General features: G+C 41.7%; 1 protein-coding gene across 7 annotated transcripts in view; it reads right to left on the bottom strand.

The window, feature by feature from the left end:
* Nucleotides 1-5,360: 5,360 nt before the first annotated feature.
* UBE3D (ubiquitin protein ligase E3D) overlaps nt 5,361-20,370 on the bottom strand; it is a 177,633-nt gene continuing 162,623 nt past the window's right edge. For 4 of the 7 annotated variants that reach the window (XM_044924483.2, XM_044924487.2, XM_044924485.2 and 1 more), the window contains 2 exons: nt 18,633-19,361; nt 17,822-18,377 (listed from right to left, as the gene is read on the bottom strand). In XM_044924483.2, coding sequence (XP_044780418.2) covers nt 19,206-19,361 — 156 coding nt within the window. In that variant the 3' untranslated portion in view covers nt 17,822-18,377; nt 18,633-19,205. Of the gene's footprint in view, nt 5,454-17,821; nt 18,378-18,632; nt 19,362-20,370 lie in introns of those variants that run through there. The other 3 variants (XM_044924486.2, XM_044924484.2, XM_025294830.3) reach the window with 3 other exon arrangements.

The raw sequence follows: 20,370 nt of genomic DNA, 5'->3' as shown, positions 1-20,370 counted from the left end.
CCAGGCTCCTCCATCCATGGGATTTTCCAGGCAAGAGTACTGGAGTGGGGTGCCATTGCACACACACATACATGCACACAAATGGGGAATGATTGGGATCCCCTTTTATTTGAAAAGACATTCCACATTAAGAATATGCCAAGGTAAAGAATTCTCTAAACTCTTCTTTCTTCATTCCACAAATTAGCTTGGACTCTATGTGATGAAACACTTTGGAAGTGTTTCTGTATAGCTTCATAATCACTTGTTCCTTTAAGGCGTGGTCTATAACCAAGGATCATCCTCTGGTTCAGAGAAGAAAAAAGGAACCCATTAAGTCCATTTTCCAAGGTAGCCTCTGCTTAGGACCAATTGAGCATGTCTTCATTTCTGCGTAATTCACTTCAGTGAGCTTACTTCTAAGCAGTGGAATCACATGGATGAGTAATGATCAGTTGATGAGGGTCCTTCATCAAAAAGGGCTTGTCATCTAAATGGAGAGAATGTTTTAAACTTAAAAGACTGTGACATTGTGCAGGGAATGGAAGAATCTGAAGGGTGAGGTACAAGCAAAATGCTGTGGGAGAGCTTCTGTGGGGAGAACTCATTTGACCTGGGAGAAGAGCAAAGGTTTTGAGAAGTGGGAGAAGGTGTTTCAGGCACTGAATCAACAGGAACAAAGTAGAAGCTAGAAAGTGTAAGGCTGGCCATGGGAAAGTCTTGCCCATGGTCTCAGAAATTTCACATCAGTGAAGTGATGGGGACAAGGTGAGGCTGGAAGGGTAGGTTGGTACCCGATCATGGAGGACCTTGAAAGCCAGGCTGAGAAGTCCTGACAGGACTGTGAGGCAATTCTGTAGCAAGTCATGAAGTTTTGCTGTTTAGTCACCAAGTTGTGTCCAATTCTTTGTGACCCCATGAACTGTAGCACAATAGGCTTTCCTGTTCTTCACTGTCTCCCAGAGTTTGCTCAAATTCATATGCACTGAGTCAGTAATTTGAGGAGAGTGATACGATCAGAGCCCTGGTTTCGGAAAACATTCTAGCTGACCTCTGCTGGATGCACAGGTAGAGAGAAAGACACTTCTGCTCGTAGGTGGTTATACCAGCCCACATGAGACTTCCAGGTGAGGCACCCAGGTGAGGCTGGGACACAGAGCAGCAGCAGCTGGGCTGGAAGAAGAGGGCAAAGACAGACAGAGGAGGAGGATGGTGAGGGAGGACTCCGCCTGAACACCTGAGTAAGGTGACAACACTATAGCCTGGATACCAATTACCAGGAGAGGGTTGCCCAGGAAGATGGAGGCGATAATGTGCTTGGTTTTCAGACCGATTGGATTTGAAAGACAGGTACCATATGCACATGGAGATGTCCAGCAAGCAATTAGAAGAAAGGGCTGGAGTGCTCAAAATTTTCCAGATTATTTGTCACTTCTCTACCGCCCTCTCCTCCTCCAAGAACCTCTCCTCTGTCAGGACTGAAAGGTTACCATGGTTACTGAACGTAGCACCACAGATAAGAACTCATGCTCTGGATATGATTGAGTTAGAGTCCAATCCTAGTTCTGCCTCTCTCTGGTTGTATGACATTGGGTGAGTCAGTGGATTTCTCCAAGTCTTAGCTTCCTCATCTACAAAATGGTGCTAAAAAAAAGTATCTTCAGTAAAATCATTCGACAAATAAATGAATGACTACCTGGCATATTGTAAATGCCTAAAAATGTTACCTGTTATTGAACCAGATGGCTTATCATTCCACAAACACACCTCAACTCTCTTATTTCTGGTCATTGGTCCCTGCTGCTGTTCTCTGCTTAGAATGTTCTTCTACCTGACCCTAATCCATCCACCAACAGACGTCACTCTACCTGTTCACTTTGCTTCCTACTCAAGATTTTGAAATCTTATTTCTCCTTGACTATAAGAGCTGGGGTTGGAATTTGGAATAAACTCGACTGGAAGAGTTTGCACACTCACTGTGACGATTAAAGAGTCTTGGCTGGCTCACAAGAGGCAATGCAGACTTTGTTCTCTTACAGAAAATACTCTGACTCTGTGAGGCTTTCCTAATATGTGTTACTAGAAGGATTATGTAGCGAGCATCTCACCAAACGCAGGCTTTATTGAGCATAAAAAGGACAAAAATGAAATCTTGGGAAGCCCAAACAAGTTTGGTGTTGTCTAATGTTTGCTATGCTTCAATCTTTGTGGAGAGTCGAGTACTTTTTCCTCGGCACTTCTGTTGCGGATTCCTCTTTGGCAGCATTTTCCCAGGTAGAAAGTGCTACCAGCCAGTTCTTTCCTGCTACCTTCCGCCCACGCTTTGTTTTGGCAAATATAACTTGCCCGGGAGCTTCAGAAATGCTGCTCTGCACAGCCCTCATGCCAAAGTGGAAGAGACTATTCTCTGTAAAATTAAGATAAGCGTTCAGAAGAGCCAATCTGCTTCCAAATATGATTTTAACAAAATTTTTAAGTCAACTGAAACAGCAGCTCAATGTCATTCTTTGGGTTTCTACTTTTTACAGTATCTTTCTTTTGTTTTCGAACAGTTCCTGTAGCGATATAATGAAAATAACCTTTATTTTTTTTCCAGCTGCAAAGAGAGAACCATAAATTATTCCTTACCCTAGTTTCCTTTCAGTACACACAAAAGCCAGTGCTTGCTCTGCCCCAATAAATCAAAGCTTCAAAAAGGGCAAGGAAGCTAATCAGAGAACGCAGCTTCCACTAACTAGACAATGAAATCCTGTGTCTGTCATCTTTGGAATTAATAAGAGATAAAGTGCCACTTTACACAAAGTTTCCAAACCAGGTCAGGAAAGAGTCAGGACATAGAATGGATTTGCAAACCTGGTCATTATAGTCATCTAAGAGCATATGATTCAATCAAGATTGGATTTTCATCTGCATTTCACAGCCATGGGTTAATGTCTTCAAATGCATTTCTGATAGAACCAAAGATTTAATCATTGTACTTCTGAAAAATATATTTTCAAAAGAGAAATATTTTTGAGCTGGTAAGGAGAATGTTTCTAAGAGAAACTGATATTGAAAACAGCCCTGAAGGATGTAGGAGCTTTCAACAGAGATGCACATTTTGTAAAAATGGATTGACTCAAACTACAGGATTGTGCCCAATTGATTCAACTTTACTAGTTTTCCATATTAATGTCCTCAAGAGCGTAATTAATGATGACAACACTTAATAAATGCCCTCTAACACTTAATAAATGCCCTCTCTGTACGAGATACCATGCTGAGCACAGGGTTAAGGAGATTGATGAAACACCTGGCCTGCCCTCAAGGGACTTGTAGCCTTCAAAAGGTTCGAACTCCAGTTTAACTTTATTACACAAAATGAAACAGAAAAATCATTATAAATTGATTTTGACATTCGGTTGGAAGCTCTACATGAAATTTTTGCTTCACAGCAATTTTCTCTGAAAATAAAATCAAATGACCTAAGATACAAAGAAGATGGTTCTTCTTTTTAAATTTTCATACTCTTTTAATTTAAAAAAGTATATTAATAAATCTGTGTAACATTATATATGATGAAGGTGTGCAATGTGTTACTTTGATACATTTATATCTAATATTGCCAATGAAGTAGTATCACCTTACACAATTAGTACAATATTATTATCTATATTCATTATACTGTGCATTAGATCTCTATGGCTTATTTACTACTTGTTTATAAGTTTGCACCCTTAAACAACAACAATCCTATTACCCTAGTACCCAGCCCCTAGTGACCACCATTTAACTCTCTGTGTTTTACAGGTTTGACATTTTTACATTTCACATATAAGTGATATCATACAGTACTTGTCTTTCTTGAAGACAGCTTTTCTAGGATAGAATATAATTGCAAAAATCAGCTGAATTCAATAAATTTTCACCATAGCCATAGCCACAAAATTAGTAATTCTATATAACTGCTTGAAACTTAAACTAGAAAGAAAAAAATTGGTTAATGCGTATAACACTTTAGTAAGGGTATGCTATGCTAAGTGGCAACCCACTCCAGTATTCTTGCCTGGAAAATCCCATGGACGGAGGAGCGAGGTAGGCTACAGTCCATGGGGTCTCTAAGAGTCAGACACGACTGAGAGACTTCACTTTCACTTTTCACTTTTCACTCTTGTGCATTGGAGAGGGAAATGGCAACCCACTCCAGTGTTCTTGCCTGGAGAATCCCAGGGACGGGGGAGCCTGGTGGGCTGCCGTCTATGGGGTTGCACAGAGTCGGACACGACTGAAGTGACTTAGTAAGGGTAGAATACTCAAAAATATGTAACTGTATCGGAGTCCCAGCTTCAAACAGTGCCATCACATGCGACCAAGAAACTTTCTGGAAGAAATTCATTTCAAAAACAAAATTCTGCACATGGGCTTGGCTCAAAAGTGGCATTTTAGTGTGTGGTACTCAAAATTTGTTTTAAGTCTAGCCACGGCATGGGGACTTTAAATGTTTAAAATTGATAATCAGTTTTCACTAAGTACAAACTATAGTCACTGGGGTGCAGGGAAACACTGCTTTGGGATTTATGTCACAAACTGAAACACAAAATAGAGAGATTCAACTTTTCCTCTTTCTGTAGGAGAATGGCTTATCCAAATTTCCAAGACAACTGCACCCTTTTGTTGCAATGGGGGACATCCAGGAGGAAGAGACACTACACTCACACACAACAGCCCCACCATGGATACCTTGGCAATGGAGATTATCCAACTGATGCTGGATAAAACAAAATGAAAATGCAGATGCCACAGGGAAGGTGACAGACTGTAGGGGATACACATGAACACCCCTTAGATAGAATTCTGCTGGGAGCTGCAGAATTGTCAGTAGCAGGTGAGGATAAGAACCAGAGAATTATGGTTTACTCCTCCTCATCTGACCCCATTTGTCTACTTCCCTATGCTGACGTTGATACAGTAGACTATACAAATATGAAAGTGTGCATGTTCGTCACTCAGTCATATCCAACTCTTTGCAACCCCATGGACTGTAGCCCGCCAGGCTCCTCCATCCATAGAACTCTCCAGGCAAGAAAACTGGAGTGGATAGCCATTCCCTTCTCCAGAGGATCTTACTGACCCAGGAACTAAACCCAGGTCTCCTGCATTGCAGGCAGTTTCTTTATCATTTGAGCCACCAGGGTTACATTACTCAAATATTAGGTCTTACTTCATTTCAAGAATACATTGAATTATTTTCTAAGAAGAAAAGGGCTCACTTATCTGAAAGTTAGTAATATATTCAACAACTTCTTTCCCATCTTAACTTCTGGTTAAATATTTTATACTGCTGGAGCCCTATAGCTTGATGCTGAACATAAGGGAGGGAGAAAAATACCCAAGAGAATTAAGAATATAACAGAATGGCTTGCTCACCATGAAGACTTCACCTTGTTCTCCTGAGAACAGTGACACTGAGCAGCAAAAAAGAACTCCTGGTACTTCTGGAAATTATATAAAAGGCACATTGAACTGGTTAGAAACTTCTGGGTTGGCTTCCTTTCCTCTCAAAGATTATTGCAAAAGTTTTTCTGCTCGCAAGAGAATACTGAAAAAGAACTCATTGTAAAAGGTCTATGTGAAAGTGCTGAGAATAGGTTATCCTGCACCGTGGTAGATCAGAGCTGACTGCACATGGAAAAGTATGTATCCTACTGTACTTTTAATGGCCTGCAAAAATAATTAACAGTAGAAAAGGAAAAAGCACTGACAAAATTTTTATGGTCGAGATGTCCTTTGACAGTTTTTTGGGAATTGGAAAGCCACTTCTTGTTTTGTAACAATAGATCATCCTTTTCTTCTCAATCTACTGGGTGTTTTGCTACCAGATTAATTTTCCTAATGTATCACCTTCATCATATCATTCTCCTGTTTAAAATTTCAGAAAATAAATTTCATAAGCAATGGGAAGGAGGAGTGGCAAAGAATAGCTAACTCATGGAATAATAATTATAGCTAAAATGTATGGTTCACAAGGCAATATTCTAAACACTACGAATGTGTTAACCCATGTAATACTCAAAAATTTCTGACATAGATACTAATTTTTGTACCTCATTTTAAAGATGAGGTTACAGGGACTTCCCTGGCAGTCCAGTGGTTAAGACTCCAAGCTCCCAGTGCAGGCGGCATGGGTGCCATCTCTGGTAGGGGAATCTAAGATTTCCCATGGGGCACAGAAAAAAATACATATAAGGCTAAAGATGGTCAAAAAATCACATGAAAAGATGTTCAACATAGCTAATTTTTTAGAGAAATGCAAATCAAAACTACAATATCACCTCATACCAGTCAGAATGGCCATCATCAAAAAGTCTACAAACAATAAATGCTGGAAAAGATGTGGAGAAATGGGAACCCTCCTACGCTGTTGGTGGGAATGTATATTGGTGAAGCCACTACAGAAAACATTGTGGAGGTTCCTTAAAATACTAAAAATAGAACTACTAAATGATCCAGCAATCCCGTTCCTGGGCATATATTTGGAGAAAACCAAAATCAAAAAGAAATACACACACCAGTGTTCACTGCAGTGCTTTTTACAATAGCCAGGACACGGGAGCAATCTGAATGTCCATCTACAGGGGGATGGATAAACAGGACGTGATACATATATAAAACAGAAGAGTACTCAGCCATAAAAAGAACACCATGTCATCTGCAGCAACATGGATGTACCTAGAGAGTGTCATACTAAGTGAAGAAAGTCAGAGAAAGAAAAATATCATATGATATTGGTTATATGCTGAATCTTCAAAGGCTACAAATGAACTTAACCTACCAAACAGAAAGAGAGTTACAGATGAAGAAAACAAACTTATGGTTACTGAGTGGAACAAGGGGAGGGATAAACTGGAATTGGGGTTGACGCATACATACTGCTATATACAAAATAGATAATCAAGGACCTACTATATAGTACAAGTAACTCTACTTAATACTCCAAAATGGCTTATACGGGAAAGAATCTAAAAAAGAGTGGATATATGTAAATGTATAACTGATTCACTTTCTTGTACACCTGAAACTAACATAACATTGTAAATCAACTATACTCCAAATTTGAAACAAAACAAATAAAAACTAAAGATGAAGTTAGTAACTTGCTCATGATTTCACCAGAGAAGGCAATGGCACCCCACTCCAGTACTCTTGCCTGGAAAATCCCATGGACGGAGGAGCCTGGTGGGCTGCAGTCAATGGGGTCGCTAAGAGTCGGACACGACTGAGTGACTTCACTTTCACTTTTCACTTTCATGCATTGGAGGAGGAAATGGCAATCCACTCCAGTGTTCTTGCCTGGAGAATCCCAGGGACAGGGGAGCCTGGTGGGCTGCTGTCTCTGGGGTCGCACAGAGTCGGACACGACTGAAGCTACTTAGCAGCAGCAGCATGATTTCACAGGGGACATTTCAACCAGGCAGTCAGACTCTCGTGCCCTTTCTCTATTAAACACTGCCGCTGAACCCCAGGGCTCAAAAGACCTTCAGAGGCACAAAAGAAAAATGTGTCCCTAAATCATGCTGTGCTCAGTCCTAAAAAGTCAGAGGGAAGATTCTCTGGTTGTATGATGGCATTCAGTGCTTTCTAATAATACAATCTAACAAGAACTCTTTTTCTGTCTTATTCACTCCCCCATCTCAACTCCTCCAATCTAGCCAAATGTTCTTACCACCCTGAAATGCTCTTCTTCTTGGGTGTCTTCATCTTCCTGTCTTCACAACTCTTAATGATCACTTACCCCCCATCAAAGCCTGCCTCATCGAACAAGCACAAAATTCTCTTGCCTGGAGAATCCCAGGGACGGGGGAGCCTGGTGGGCTGCTGTCTATGGGGTCTTAGCCATGTGCGTTGCGAGGGGCCTCTCTGGACTCCTGTGGTATAGCCACTGTGGTCTATACCAGTGATTTGGTATCATCACTTACCGGTCTGTGGGGCTCTCTTCTCAGGTGCTTTTTCTCTCCTCCCATTCTAAATGTTAATCCTTTCAAAATAAGGTCTCAGGACAGTATGCACTCAAAGAGACTCTGTTGATTGTGAAATACAACCATCAAATGTGCCCCAGGCAGCAGACGTTATGGAGAAGAAATCCTTGGTTTGACAGAACAAAGCAAAGGAACACATAAATACAAGTGTTTTCTAAAATTGCCTTGAACAATTATCACAGGGTTGAAAAGATACATAGGGAATGTGTTTTATTGATCAAGTCTCTTTTTTTTTTCTCTAGTGATTTCTAACACATATATCTTCAATTTGCTTGTGATTTCTTTACAAAAATTTAGAAATATATTTCAACTTATTTTTGTTAAAATAAAACAGCATACCCTGCTATGCTAGATGAGAAAGAACCTTGGCCAGTTTTTCTTTTATCTTGACATTGCTTCTCAGATTTAATTGAATTAGAATGTGGAAATTTAATTCAATCCCTTTGTTACTTTAGGTACATTATTTCAAGAAATCTCTCTTAACATTTGCACTAAACTTTGTAATCATGAACAAGTGAGAGGATTTATAGTGCCCTTTGTCAAGTTTATTATTCAGAATATTTGTAGGGGTTGGGGAGGAGCTGCAAATGAGTAACTTTTTTCCAAAAGTTGAAGTGGATGGTAAACCTTCTGAGCCCAATATGTACTACTGTGTATGTGTGCATGCTAAGTCGCTTCAGTCATGTCTGACTCTTTGCGACCATATGGACTGTAGCCTACCAAGCTCCTCTTGTCTATGGGATTTTCTAGGCAAGAATACTGGAGTGGGTTGCCATGCCCTCCTCCAGGGGATCTTCCCAACCCAGGGATCGACCCTGCGTCTCCTGTGGTTCCTGTATTGTAGGCGAGTCTTTACTGCTGAGCCACCAGGGAAGCCCAACATGGGCTCTATGTGGAGCATAAAACTAATGGTGACTGATTTTGTACTGTCACCATTCTATGAAGAGAAAGCTTCATGTGAAGAGGCCATGCCAGTTTCCAACCCTAAGTCTCGATTCTGGAAGGGAATATATGTAAGAGTAACCAAGGCAGGTGCTTTCGGCTCATTTTCCTGGAAACGGTACTCCTTAGGGAGAAATGAGAGGGTGGTGGTGGTGGGAAGCATAAAGGGAAATACAGGTCAGAGATCTGTGTCCTGTTTCCAAACACTGGTTTCCTAAGACTCAATGGAGAAATAGAGATTCCATTATTATATCAGCACTTACAGAACGTTTTGTTTCTATAATTCCTTTCCCCGCTTAAGTCTGCAGAAAGCCTGCCCTGGCCTCCTGAAGCCGGGGAGGGTTCTGGGCAAAGGGTAACAAGTCTGCTTTTCTTGAAAAACTTTTAGAAAAGGTCCAGCCAGAGACTGCAGTAGCTAGGTAGTTTACTCCTGCAATGGTTTTCAATTAGGTTACTCATTTATGGTATTCCCGATTTGGGTCTTTTTAGTAGATGTATTGAAATCTGCATCCAAAATACTGAAAGAGTGTATATAAACAAATTTTGGCCATAAAGAGTCTTCTCATCTTTTTTTTTTTTTTTTTTTTTTTTTTGGCCTCCAAAACAAGTAATAAAATAGCAGGAAGAAGTTTTAATCTATGAAATGTTAAGAGATCAAATAAAAATATTAAAGGTTGTGGAAGGTCACAGATTACCTCACAAGGGAGAAAGGGGACAGAAATCCTGCACTCTAATTGTACCTTGTAGTCCAAGGACCCTAGAATAAATGTGAAGCCTTGAAAATGGGTTTCTTAATTTATCTATAACAGGATTGAGAACAAATTCGTTTTGTCTATTTCCCAATAAAAATGGACTCATTTTTTAAATAAAGAAAATAGTATAGTTTGGATGCTTTTAAACATGTATTGATCAAGTGTTTCTCTTGTCATTCTTCTTAAAACTAGAGAAATTATCTCTTAAAATAACTTATTTCCATCTAAGTCCCTGCAACTTTTTCTCCCAGATTAAGGAATGGTGAGCTCCAGTCAACAGATAAAAGCTTGAAGTATCTCAACAGGCAAACAAAGAGAAATTTTTATATAAAGTCACACTGACTGTTGTTGAGTATTAAGATTATATTTAAGAATGCATATAATGGTTTAGAAAAAAGCAAGAGAGTTCCAAAAAAACATCTATTTCTGCTTTATTGACTATGCCAAAGCCTTTGACTGTGTGGATCACAATAAACTGTAGAAAATTCTGAAAGAGATGGGAATAGCAGACCACCTGACCTGCCTCTTGAGAAACCTATATGCAGGTCAGGAAGCGACAGTTAGAACTGGACATGGAACAACAGATTGGTTCCAAATAGGAAAAGGAGTATGTCAAGGCTATAAATTGTCACCCTGCTTATTTAACTTATATGCAGAGTACATCATGAGAAATGCTGGGCTGGATGAAGCACAAGCTGGAATCAAGATTGCCAGGAGAAATATCAATAACCTCAGATATGCAGATGACACCACTCTTATGGCAGAAAGTGAAGAGGAACTAAAAAGCCTCTTGATGAAAGTGAAAGAGGAGAGTGAAAAAGTTGGCTTAAAGCTCAACATTCAGAAAACAAAGATCATGGCATCCGGTCCCATCACTTCATGGCAAATAGATGGGGAAAAAGTGGAAACAGCGTCAGACTTTTTTGTGGGGGGCTCCAAAATCACTGCAGATGGTGACTGCAGCCATGAAATTAAAAGATGCTTACTCCTTGGAAGGAAAGTTATGGCCAACCTAGATAGCATATTCAAAAGCAGAGACATTACTTTGCCAACAAAGGTCCGTCTAGTCAAGGCTATGGTTTTTCCAGTGGTCATGTATGGATGTGAGAGTTGGACCATAAAGAAAGCTGAGCACCGAAGAATTGATGCTTTTGAACTGTGGTGCTTGAGAAGACTCTTAAGAGTCTCTTGGACTGCAAGGAGATCCAACCAGTCCATCCTAAACGAAATCAGTCCTGGGTGTTCATTGGAAGGACTGATGCTGAAGCTGAAACTCCAATACTTTGGCCACCTCATGCAAAGAGTTGACTCATTGGAAAAGACTCTGATGCTGGGAGGGATTGGGGGCAGGAGAGAAGGAGACAACAGAGGATGAGATGGCTGGATGGCATCACTGACTCGATGGACATGAGTTTGAGTGAACTCTGGGAGTTGGTAATGGACAGGGAGGCCTGGCGTGCTGCAATTCATGGAGTCGCAAAGAGTCGGACACGACTGAGTGACTGAACTGAACTGATACTAGTTTAGATAAGCAATTAATGGTAACCCTGCCTCTGATTTGTAAGATAAATGTTAACGCTTTTCTAACTGCAGAATAAGATGTACCACTCATCCCCACATCCTGAAAACCAACAAAACACGAACCCAATTAATCTTTGTTATACACTAAGAACAAAAACAAATGTTCCAGGGTCACCAACTAGCCTGGCTTTATCTATCAGGGAAAACCATTTAACCTTGTCAGCACTTTGTACTACAAGGGCTTACTGATGGGTTTAATTACCAAAGTGGTTACTACAAACCCAATTATATCTGGGTTCTAGTCAGTTCTTCTATAATCAGTGGAATCAAACAAGCTTTGCTAATATCCAGGTGTATCCTTGTTTAGCCAAGCCACTTTTGGCAAAAGATATATGGTTGTGGTTTCTACTCCATCTGCTGGCATTTAACAATGTATCTCCACAGTCAGTCCTAATAGAGTGGAAACCTTTTGTACATTTTAGGCTCAGCTTGCACCTCCCTTCACTCTCCCTTTATCCAGTTTTTTCTTATTGTACTTATTTTTAAAAATTATACTGCTGTATAGTATAACATGTGCATACGTGCTAAGTCACTTCAGTCATGTCTGACCCTGTGACCCTATGGACTGTGGCCTGCCAGGCTCCTCTATCCATGGGATTTCCCAGGCAAGAATACTGGAATGGGTTGCCATTTCCTTCTCCAGCGGATCTTCCTGACCCAGGGATCAAACCTGAGTCTCTTACATCTCCTGCATTGGCAGGTGGGTTCTTTACCACTAGCACCACCTGGGAAGTGCCATAACATAACATAACATAACATTAGTATTTTATAGTAACATATAGTACTTTTTTCAGAGAAGGCAATGGCAACCCACTCCAGTACTCTTGCCTGGAAAATCCCATGGACACAGGACCCTGGTAGGCTGCAGTCCATGGGGTCACTGGGAGTCAGACACAAGTGAGTGACTTCACTTTCACTTTTCACTTTCATGCATTGGAGAAGGAAATGGCAACCATTCTTGCCTGGAGAATCCCAGGGATGGGGAAGCCTGGTGGGCTGCCTTCTACGGGGTCGCACAGAGTCAGACACGACTGAAGCGACTTAGCAGCAGCAGCAGCACTTTTTTTGGTCAGCTCCCCCATGAGAGCTCTATGAGAACAGGGACTTTGTTTTATTTATTCTGTTGTATCCATAACTGTGCTCTGCATGTATCAATAGAAGGTGTTGGATAAATGAACTTTAAATAACAAAGTTCAGAAACTGGTTTGCAAAATGGGTGGCCAATAGAAATGTTCAACAGGGTATATGTACTGTAATTACACTAGGTGAGAATAGGTTCACAAAGCCACTTATTTAAGTTATATGTGATTTAACAGATAACCACTTTGTCGACTAAAGAAAAACACACAACATAAGGGTTGTTTGCTGAAGTTTTACTCAGGGTCTTATTGAGGACTATAATCCAGAGGACAGCCACCCAGTTACTTCTGAGGAAACTGCTTCAGAGAGGTAGGGGAGAGTCCTGTTTATATGTGACTTTTGGTGAGGGAATACACATAGTCAAGCACACATCTTAGTAAAAGATTACTGCTAATTGCAAAGAATAGGTTATCTTGAGTTCATGATTTAGTGCTTTCCTATGTATGGAAAGATGAAAGCTTGTTCATGATTTAGTGCTTTCCTATGTACTGCAGCCATGAAATTAAAAGATGCTTACTCCTTGGAAGGAAAGTTATGACCAACCTAGATAGCATATTCAAAAGCAGAGACATTACTTTGCCAACAAAGGTTCGTCTAGTCAAGGCTATGGTTTTTCCTGTGGTCATGTATGGATGTGAGAGTTGGACTGTGAAGAAGGCTGAACGCCGAAGAATTGATGCTTTTGAAGTGTGGTGTTGGAGAAGACTCTTGAGAGTCCCTTGGACTGCAAGGAGATCCAACCAGTCCATTCTGAAGGAGATCAGCCCTGGGATTTCTTTGGAAGGAATGATGCTAAAGCTGAAACTCTAGTACTTTGGCCACCTCATGCGAAGAGTTGATTCATTGGAAAAGACTCTGATGCTGGGAGGGATTGGGGGCAGGAGAAGAAGGGGACAACAGAGGATGAGATGGCTGGATGGCATCACTGACTCGATGGACGTGAGTCTGAGTGAACTCCGGGAGCTGGTGATGGACAGGAAGGCCTGGTGTGCTGCGATTCATGGGGTTGCAAAGAGTCGGACACGACTGAGCGACTGATCTGATCTGATCTGATGTATGGAAAGATGAAAGCTTGTACGGAAAGAACTTGTTAAAGTTCTTCCTGGGACTTCCCAGGTGGCCCAGTGGCTAAGACTCCATGCTTCCAATGCAGGGGACACAGGTTTGACCCCTGGTTGGTGAACTAAGATCCCACACATTGCACAGCCAAAAAAAAAAAAAAAAAGTTCCTTCCTGAGATATACATCTAAGTTTCTAAGGGGTCTGCTCGTCCAAAGCTCAGAGTACCTCATTTTGTTTTTCACCCTGAATTCCTCTCCGGGTGTGAGTGCAGTGTGTTACCACTTAACCTTAGTAGGTGAGCAATGCTTTTTGATCTTCATTCACAACTTAGGTTTAAGTTTTTAGAGGTATAAAAGATGGGCTGGGAATTGATATTTCACTATGTTTCTGGTCCTTGGTAGCCTCTAAATAGTGTCTCAAATTCTCTGTACCATTATCTAGGAATACCATGGAATAAGGTCTGGAATTGTATTCACAAGACAGAGGAGGCTAATGTGGAATGAATTGCAAGGGCAAACATTAAGGCTGTACAGTGTGTTTCAATTCTCTTAGTCTTCTTAACGTGGTTTACTTAACATAGATCTCTAATGCTGGATATTTCTTTCTCTCTCACACACCAGCATCCAATTTTCCCTGTACAAAAGAAAGGCAGAAAAGGTCCCACTTACCTTCTTTCCCCACCCTCTGTGGCCCCCCAAAATAGACTCTCCCAGGTTTAGACATGTCATTCTTGGACCTACCCAGTGACTAGACGAGAATAGCTCACTCTGGACACTGGCACAGTTGTGCTGAACTTTCCCTCCGTTGGGAGAACCAATGGAGACTGACTGAGCTCCAGTTGAGAACTTCACCATCTCAAGATTGCAGGTGACATGATAGATGCAACTTCACCCATGTAAGTGTAGTGTGTGGACAGAAATCTTCCCTGTGTGTGTGTGTCCCCTCGTCTTGCTCCTGCCTCTCAAAGGTACTCCAAAACAGGAGGGAAGGGAGCAGGTCACAACCTTTAGAAGAATGACATGGCTACAGAACATGACAAAAACTGGTTAGAACCAACTAGGTCCAAGATGGCAGATTTGATTGCTAGTAGACCCGGAGCCTCATTAATATGCTCATTATAATATATTAGCATATGCTAAACAACACACTTAGCAGCTCCATGACAGTTTTGAGGCTGACCATGGTTATTGTTGTTGCTTAGTCACTAATTGTGTCCAACTTTTTTGAGAGCTCAAGGACTGTAGCCCACCAGGTTCCTCTGACCATGGAATTTCCCCAGGTAAGAATACTGGAGAGGGTTGCCATTTCCCTCTCCAGGGGAACTTCCCAACACAGGGATCGAACCCACATATCTTGCATTGCAGGCAGATTCTTTACCATTGAAGAAAAGGATCAGCCACCAGGGAAGCTTGAGGCTGACAGTACAAGGCCCCAAAATGGGTGGTGGCACCATTTCTGCCATTTCCGGAAATCTCCGCCCCTTCCCCAAAATAATTGGAAAAATCTCCCCATTCACTAGCCTATGAAATTATCCAGCCTATAGAAACTAGCCATGCCTTATTTCAAGGCTCTCTTTCTCACCTTCTGAGAGAAGGCTTACATTCTTTCTATGGGGGATGTTTCTCAAAGTTATCTTTGAAATCATGATCACCTTTACCATCTAAACTGTAAACAAGTATCAGTATGGGAACAGTTCCTTTCATTTCCAGAGGAAGAAAAACTATCTCAAGGGAATTCTACTTCAGGCACATCTAATTTATTCCATTGCTTCATTAAATTTATTCCAATCTCCAACAATTAGATGAAAATAAACTGAACTCTTAAGAAATAGTCACACAAAGGTATTCAGCAGCAGCATTTATCTGCATAAACAATAGTATACTAAAACCAAGTCATGTGCCAGAAAAAGACTCAGGTTTTGTAATGACTGTTTCACTGATGAGCACCACTATAGGCAACCACCAAATCTCATTTTCATGACACAGCCTTAAGAGCAGTGGCTCTAAACTGAGGTCAACTTCAGCCACTAAATTTAATCCCTGGGTTGGGAATATCTCCTGGAGAAGGAAATGGCAACCCACTCCAGTATTCTTGCCTGGAGAATCCCATGGACGGAGGAGCCTGGTATACAGTCCATGGGGTCGCAAAGAGTCAAGACATGACTGAGCGACTTCACTTTCACATTTTTTTTTTAGCCACTAAGGTAATGTCTGCAGACATTTTTGTTGTCACAGCTAGGGGAGGGGGGAACTGGCATCTGGCAGGTGGAGGTCAGGAATGCTGCTAAACATTCTCCAATCCACTGAAGGGCACCAGAATGTTACCCCAAATATCCCACTTTGGCATAAGGATTATTTTGAGCTAAAGGCAACTGAGAACCGGCAGAGGCAAGAAAAGCTTTTTAATCTATCCTTAACTGAGTAAAAATATACATTTCCCCATTTGTAAAGGAAATTTACATTCATAAAAGGAAATTTCCATTTGTAAAGGTGTCTCTGAACCAGGAAAAGAGCCACAGCTGGAGACAACTCTTATTGTCATTATCTGCACAAGACAACCCTTGTTTCTGATGTATTTCCTCCCCTCACCTTCCTAGAACTTAATGCCCCCTGCCCAGAAGACTTAAACTCCCTTCTCTTTGTCTAAGATGGTATATAAATCTCAATCATCTGGTCACTTCCTAAAGTCTCATTTCTTTGTGGAAGAGGATAGTCTTCCATGACAAAAACTTAACCAGCTTCAAATGTAAATAGTACTAAGGTTGAGAAATGCTGTTCTATATCGACAGGTAGAAATCTAAAGCATTAAAAGTCACTGAGGTGTGTGGCAGCTTAGTAGTGTAAGTGAAGTCAAACCAAATTTCCTTTATGACTGTGAGTCTTGGAAAAAATACTAAGAACTACAGTGCTTCAAACTGTGCTTAATAAAATGACTCTGCAGGATCAAAAACAGGGTTTTTATTCCTATGTCCACCAGTTGCAGAATTAAGAGTGCTACACCACTGCTCTGCTAGTAGGACCCCTGTTTTGGTTAAACTATAAGAAAGAAGAAATTACGAAAGGTTCACTAAATTACAGTGCCAGTGACCCCTGTGTTAAGGGTGTTAGGAAATTAGGAGACAGGAACATTTTTGAGTAAAAAGGTATTATTAGATAGTCCACAGGGTAGAATTTGTGCCAGTATGAATCAGAGGAGGGCTCTGTGGGGCCTTCCTGGATACAACTTCTTTCCTTGTCTCCAGTTTCTTGTTCATTGGGTATAGGCTTCATTCAGCCTCCTTGATCTTCCCTGAACTCCAAAGGGCAGATTCAATTTCTCATCAGAGAAGGGAAGGAATGCAGAAACTAAGGAGGACCCATCAAGAAAATACAGTGCAGTGATTAAGGCAGGATCCTAGTTCCTTCTGAAGGGACATACATAACAATATGCTTGAGTTCTTCTGCAGGAACAAAGGGCTTCCCAGGTGGCATTAGTGGTGAAGAACCCGTCTGCCAATGCAGGAGACATAAGAGACGTGGGTTCGATGCCTGGGTCAGGAAGATCTCCTGGAGAAGGGCACTGCCAACCCATACCAGTATTCTTGCCTAGAGAATCCCAAGGACAGAGGAGCCTGGCAGGCTACAGTTCATAGGGCCACAAAGAGTTGGACATGATTGAGTGACTAAGCACACACGCACGCACACAGAAGCTAAAGGCCCCATCCTGGTGGGGGATGGGAACCCCAGGGAGAGCACAAGATTCTTGGAGAACAGCCTTGTTACCTCACCAACAGCCAGTAAGAAGAAAGTCTGCATGTGTGGGAAGATAAAGAAGACTCTGATCTCCTCCCCAAATGATTCTTCTTTTAAAAACTTCAATGGTCGAGTGGCATCTTTGGAGTTGGTTTTTGGACATGAGTCCGCCACCTCCTCAGGCTGCCAACCTCATGAATAAAGCAGGCTTTCCGTTCCAATCCACACTTGTCTCTGGAGTGTTGACTTTCAAGCAGCGAGTAGCCTAACATGAGTTTGGTAGCAAACAGGCTTGGTGAGAAGCAGGTATAGCTGCAGATCCAGAGACTGTCCTCCAGAATAAGGAGTGAGCAGGAAGGATCTGCCTGCCTCCAGCCCCGAGGTGGCTCCTTCTGTGAGATGACTGGCAAGTCTCAAACCTTCCCCCTAAGATGAGGGGCGGTCCTGTGCCCTGTAGGACCCCCTCCAGCTCTGTCATTCTCAGCAGTTCCCTTACCACATGCTCCAGCACATAAGGACTCAGACAACTGTGTAACAGGATGCCAGTGAGGTATATTTCTTGATCTGCAGCGTACTTGCTAATGGTAAAGGGAATAAAGAAGAAAAGGAACACAAGCAGTTTTGCATAAATGGGAAACCCTTTAATTTGACAATCAGGCATTCAATAGACATTTATTTACTGAGCATCCCCTCTGAATAAGGTATACAGAGTTTCATATTTTCTTAAAAAAAATTTTTTTAAACAAATCTGAGAAGTTTTCTGCAAGTTTATGTCCTACAGCAGCTAACATTCAATTCCACCAGTGAAGCCCCTCGCTGCCTCCACACAGGACAGATGGGTCTCCGCCAGCTCTCTCTCTCCAGGTGGAGCTGACACAGCACATATCTGAATGTTCCTCTCGGTGGGAAACAGAGATGAAAATTCTATACTTATCTTTCAACCTGCTACTATGACTTTCTTCACAGCCTCGGTCTTTCAGAGATTTAAAGTTAACTCTTCTCTTAGAGAACAGATGCGAGCAAGTAAACTCAGAACTGCAATTCCCTGTTCTCTTTCTGTAGCCGGGTTCTTGTCTCTAACTGCTGCCCACTGGGCTGACTGCTGGCTGCCGGTGCACCCCGTGCTGAGGAGAGGAATGTGTCGACTCCCTTGGCTACATCTTCAAAAAGGCCACCTGGAAAAGGAAGAAAAACCCACAGTGCTTTCCTTATATAATGTGATGAAATGGCTGAGAGCACATCAAACCCGGATCAGGTAAGTCTGATCAGTAAGGATGCTCGCTGGTCTACAAAGAAAATGACTCCTGGTTGGGCCAGACACTGCTGTTTTACAGAGGGAGCCAATTAGTCCTTCCATAAATAAGCCATACAGTAATTAAAATAATTCACATGCACTTTAAAGGGAAAAAAAATTAAAAATTGACACTAACATTGTACTGCCATGAAGTAATCCAGTTCTCATTCCCATTGGTTCAAACAGCTGCTTTGGATCTTCTGTGAACAGAGTTCCAAATCTTGAAGACTCCTGGGCAATTCCAGGTTCTTGTCATGATTGTTAATTACACTAATCTCTCTTCCGGTCATGCCAATGCTTTTAACCACACTTGACTATATACATGGGCTTGTCAGCGCAAGTTATCTTAAAATTTAGTTGTTTCAAAAAATTTAATTCATATAGATACAAAATCATTTCAGACTATTTAATAAGGCCCAGATCAAATGCATCAAATTTCTCAATAGTTTTGGATAATTACGAAACAAACATAATAAAGTCAACCATAAATGCTCTGAAAGTTCTAGTTCAGGGGTGATAATAAGTTGCGGAGAGTGTCAGCATCTGGAAGAGAGCAGCATGCAGTCAGAGATAAAGATGTGGAAGTTTATCCTGGGCCATTTTTTGGGGGGAAAGAGTGAGCAACAGAAGCAAAAATATTCCACTCTTGGACAGCTGGTACTTAAGTCCCCAAACGCAGTTGAAGGAGGCGTGTATTTAATGAGCCCTGTTAAGGGGAAAGGAAAAGGAAAGAGTTGTGCAAGGGCAGAAGGCATCTGCTTTTCGTCAAGTGATTCAGAAAGATGTTACTCTTCATACGATGCTGGTGAGAAAAGCCCCTGCTGCGTTTCCGTATCAACTTCCAGCTGAGTTTCTCTATCAAGTTCTGCAGTGAGAACAAAGTTGAAGGAGCAGGCAAAGAAGAGAGGTTAAGATTCCTAAACAAAATATAAACATGGGGTGGGGAGGAGACAGATAGCAGAGTAGAAGGACATGAGCTCACCTCTTCTTATGGAAAATGTAAACTTGGACAACTGGTGCAAACCTCAAGGCCTTAGAGTCAAGAGTCTGTGATAATAGTTATGAAAACACTTGTGTTTCTCTCCCTGGCCTCTCAGCTGGTAACAGATATTAGAAGCCCATGAATATTCAGATGAGAAGGGGCTGCTGAAGAGAGACCAGCTGGGCCCTTTAAGGGATGATCACAGAATCCCAGGAAGAGGTTTCAGGGGTTACTGAGTCTGACTTCTGGCTCACTGTGCTCAGTATCTCTGTTGGGAGACTCTGCTTCTTCAACAGCAGTTCACAGGGACCTTCCCAAGAAGCCAGTGCCACTGCTGATACTCACACAAAGATGACAGATGGAAACCAGTTATCCCTTTTTGAATTCTGAAAGCTGCTATGTCGTGGAGTATTCCAACCAGGAACTAATTAGAATAACTGACGGTGACAAATGTTGTCATAAAAATGGTTAAGAACTTTCGCCTTAGAACCACACAGATCAGTGGTCCTCTACTTGGGACAATTTTGCCCACCAGGGTACATGTGGTAGTGTCTGAGGATTTTTTTTTTTTTTTTTTTCCATGGCATGCAGAATCTTAGTTCTGGGACCAGAGACAGAACCCGTGCACCCTGCAGTGGAAACACGGAGTCCCAGCTGCTGGACCACGAGGGAAGTCCCTGGAGATATTTTTGGCTGGCACAATTTGGGGGATGCTAAAGGCATCTAGTGGGTAGAGAGGGAGGGATATTCCGATAATGCATGGGATAGCTCCCCATAAGAAAGAATAATCAGCCTGAAAGCATTAACAGTGCCAGTGCTGAAAAATGCTGAAGTTTAGACTTAAATCTCTCCGTGACCTTCAACAAGAAGTTTAGTTAGATGTCTCCACGAC

The sequence above is a fragment of the Bubalus bubalis genome, chromosome 10 (genome assembly GCF_019923935.1).
Source record: "Bubalus bubalis isolate 160015118507 breed Murrah chromosome 10, NDDB_SH_1, whole genome shotgun sequence".
NCBI lineage: Eukaryota > Metazoa > Chordata > Mammalia > Artiodactyla > Bovidae > Bubalus > Bubalus bubalis.
This window is presented reverse-complemented; position numbering and strand designations above follow the sequence as displayed.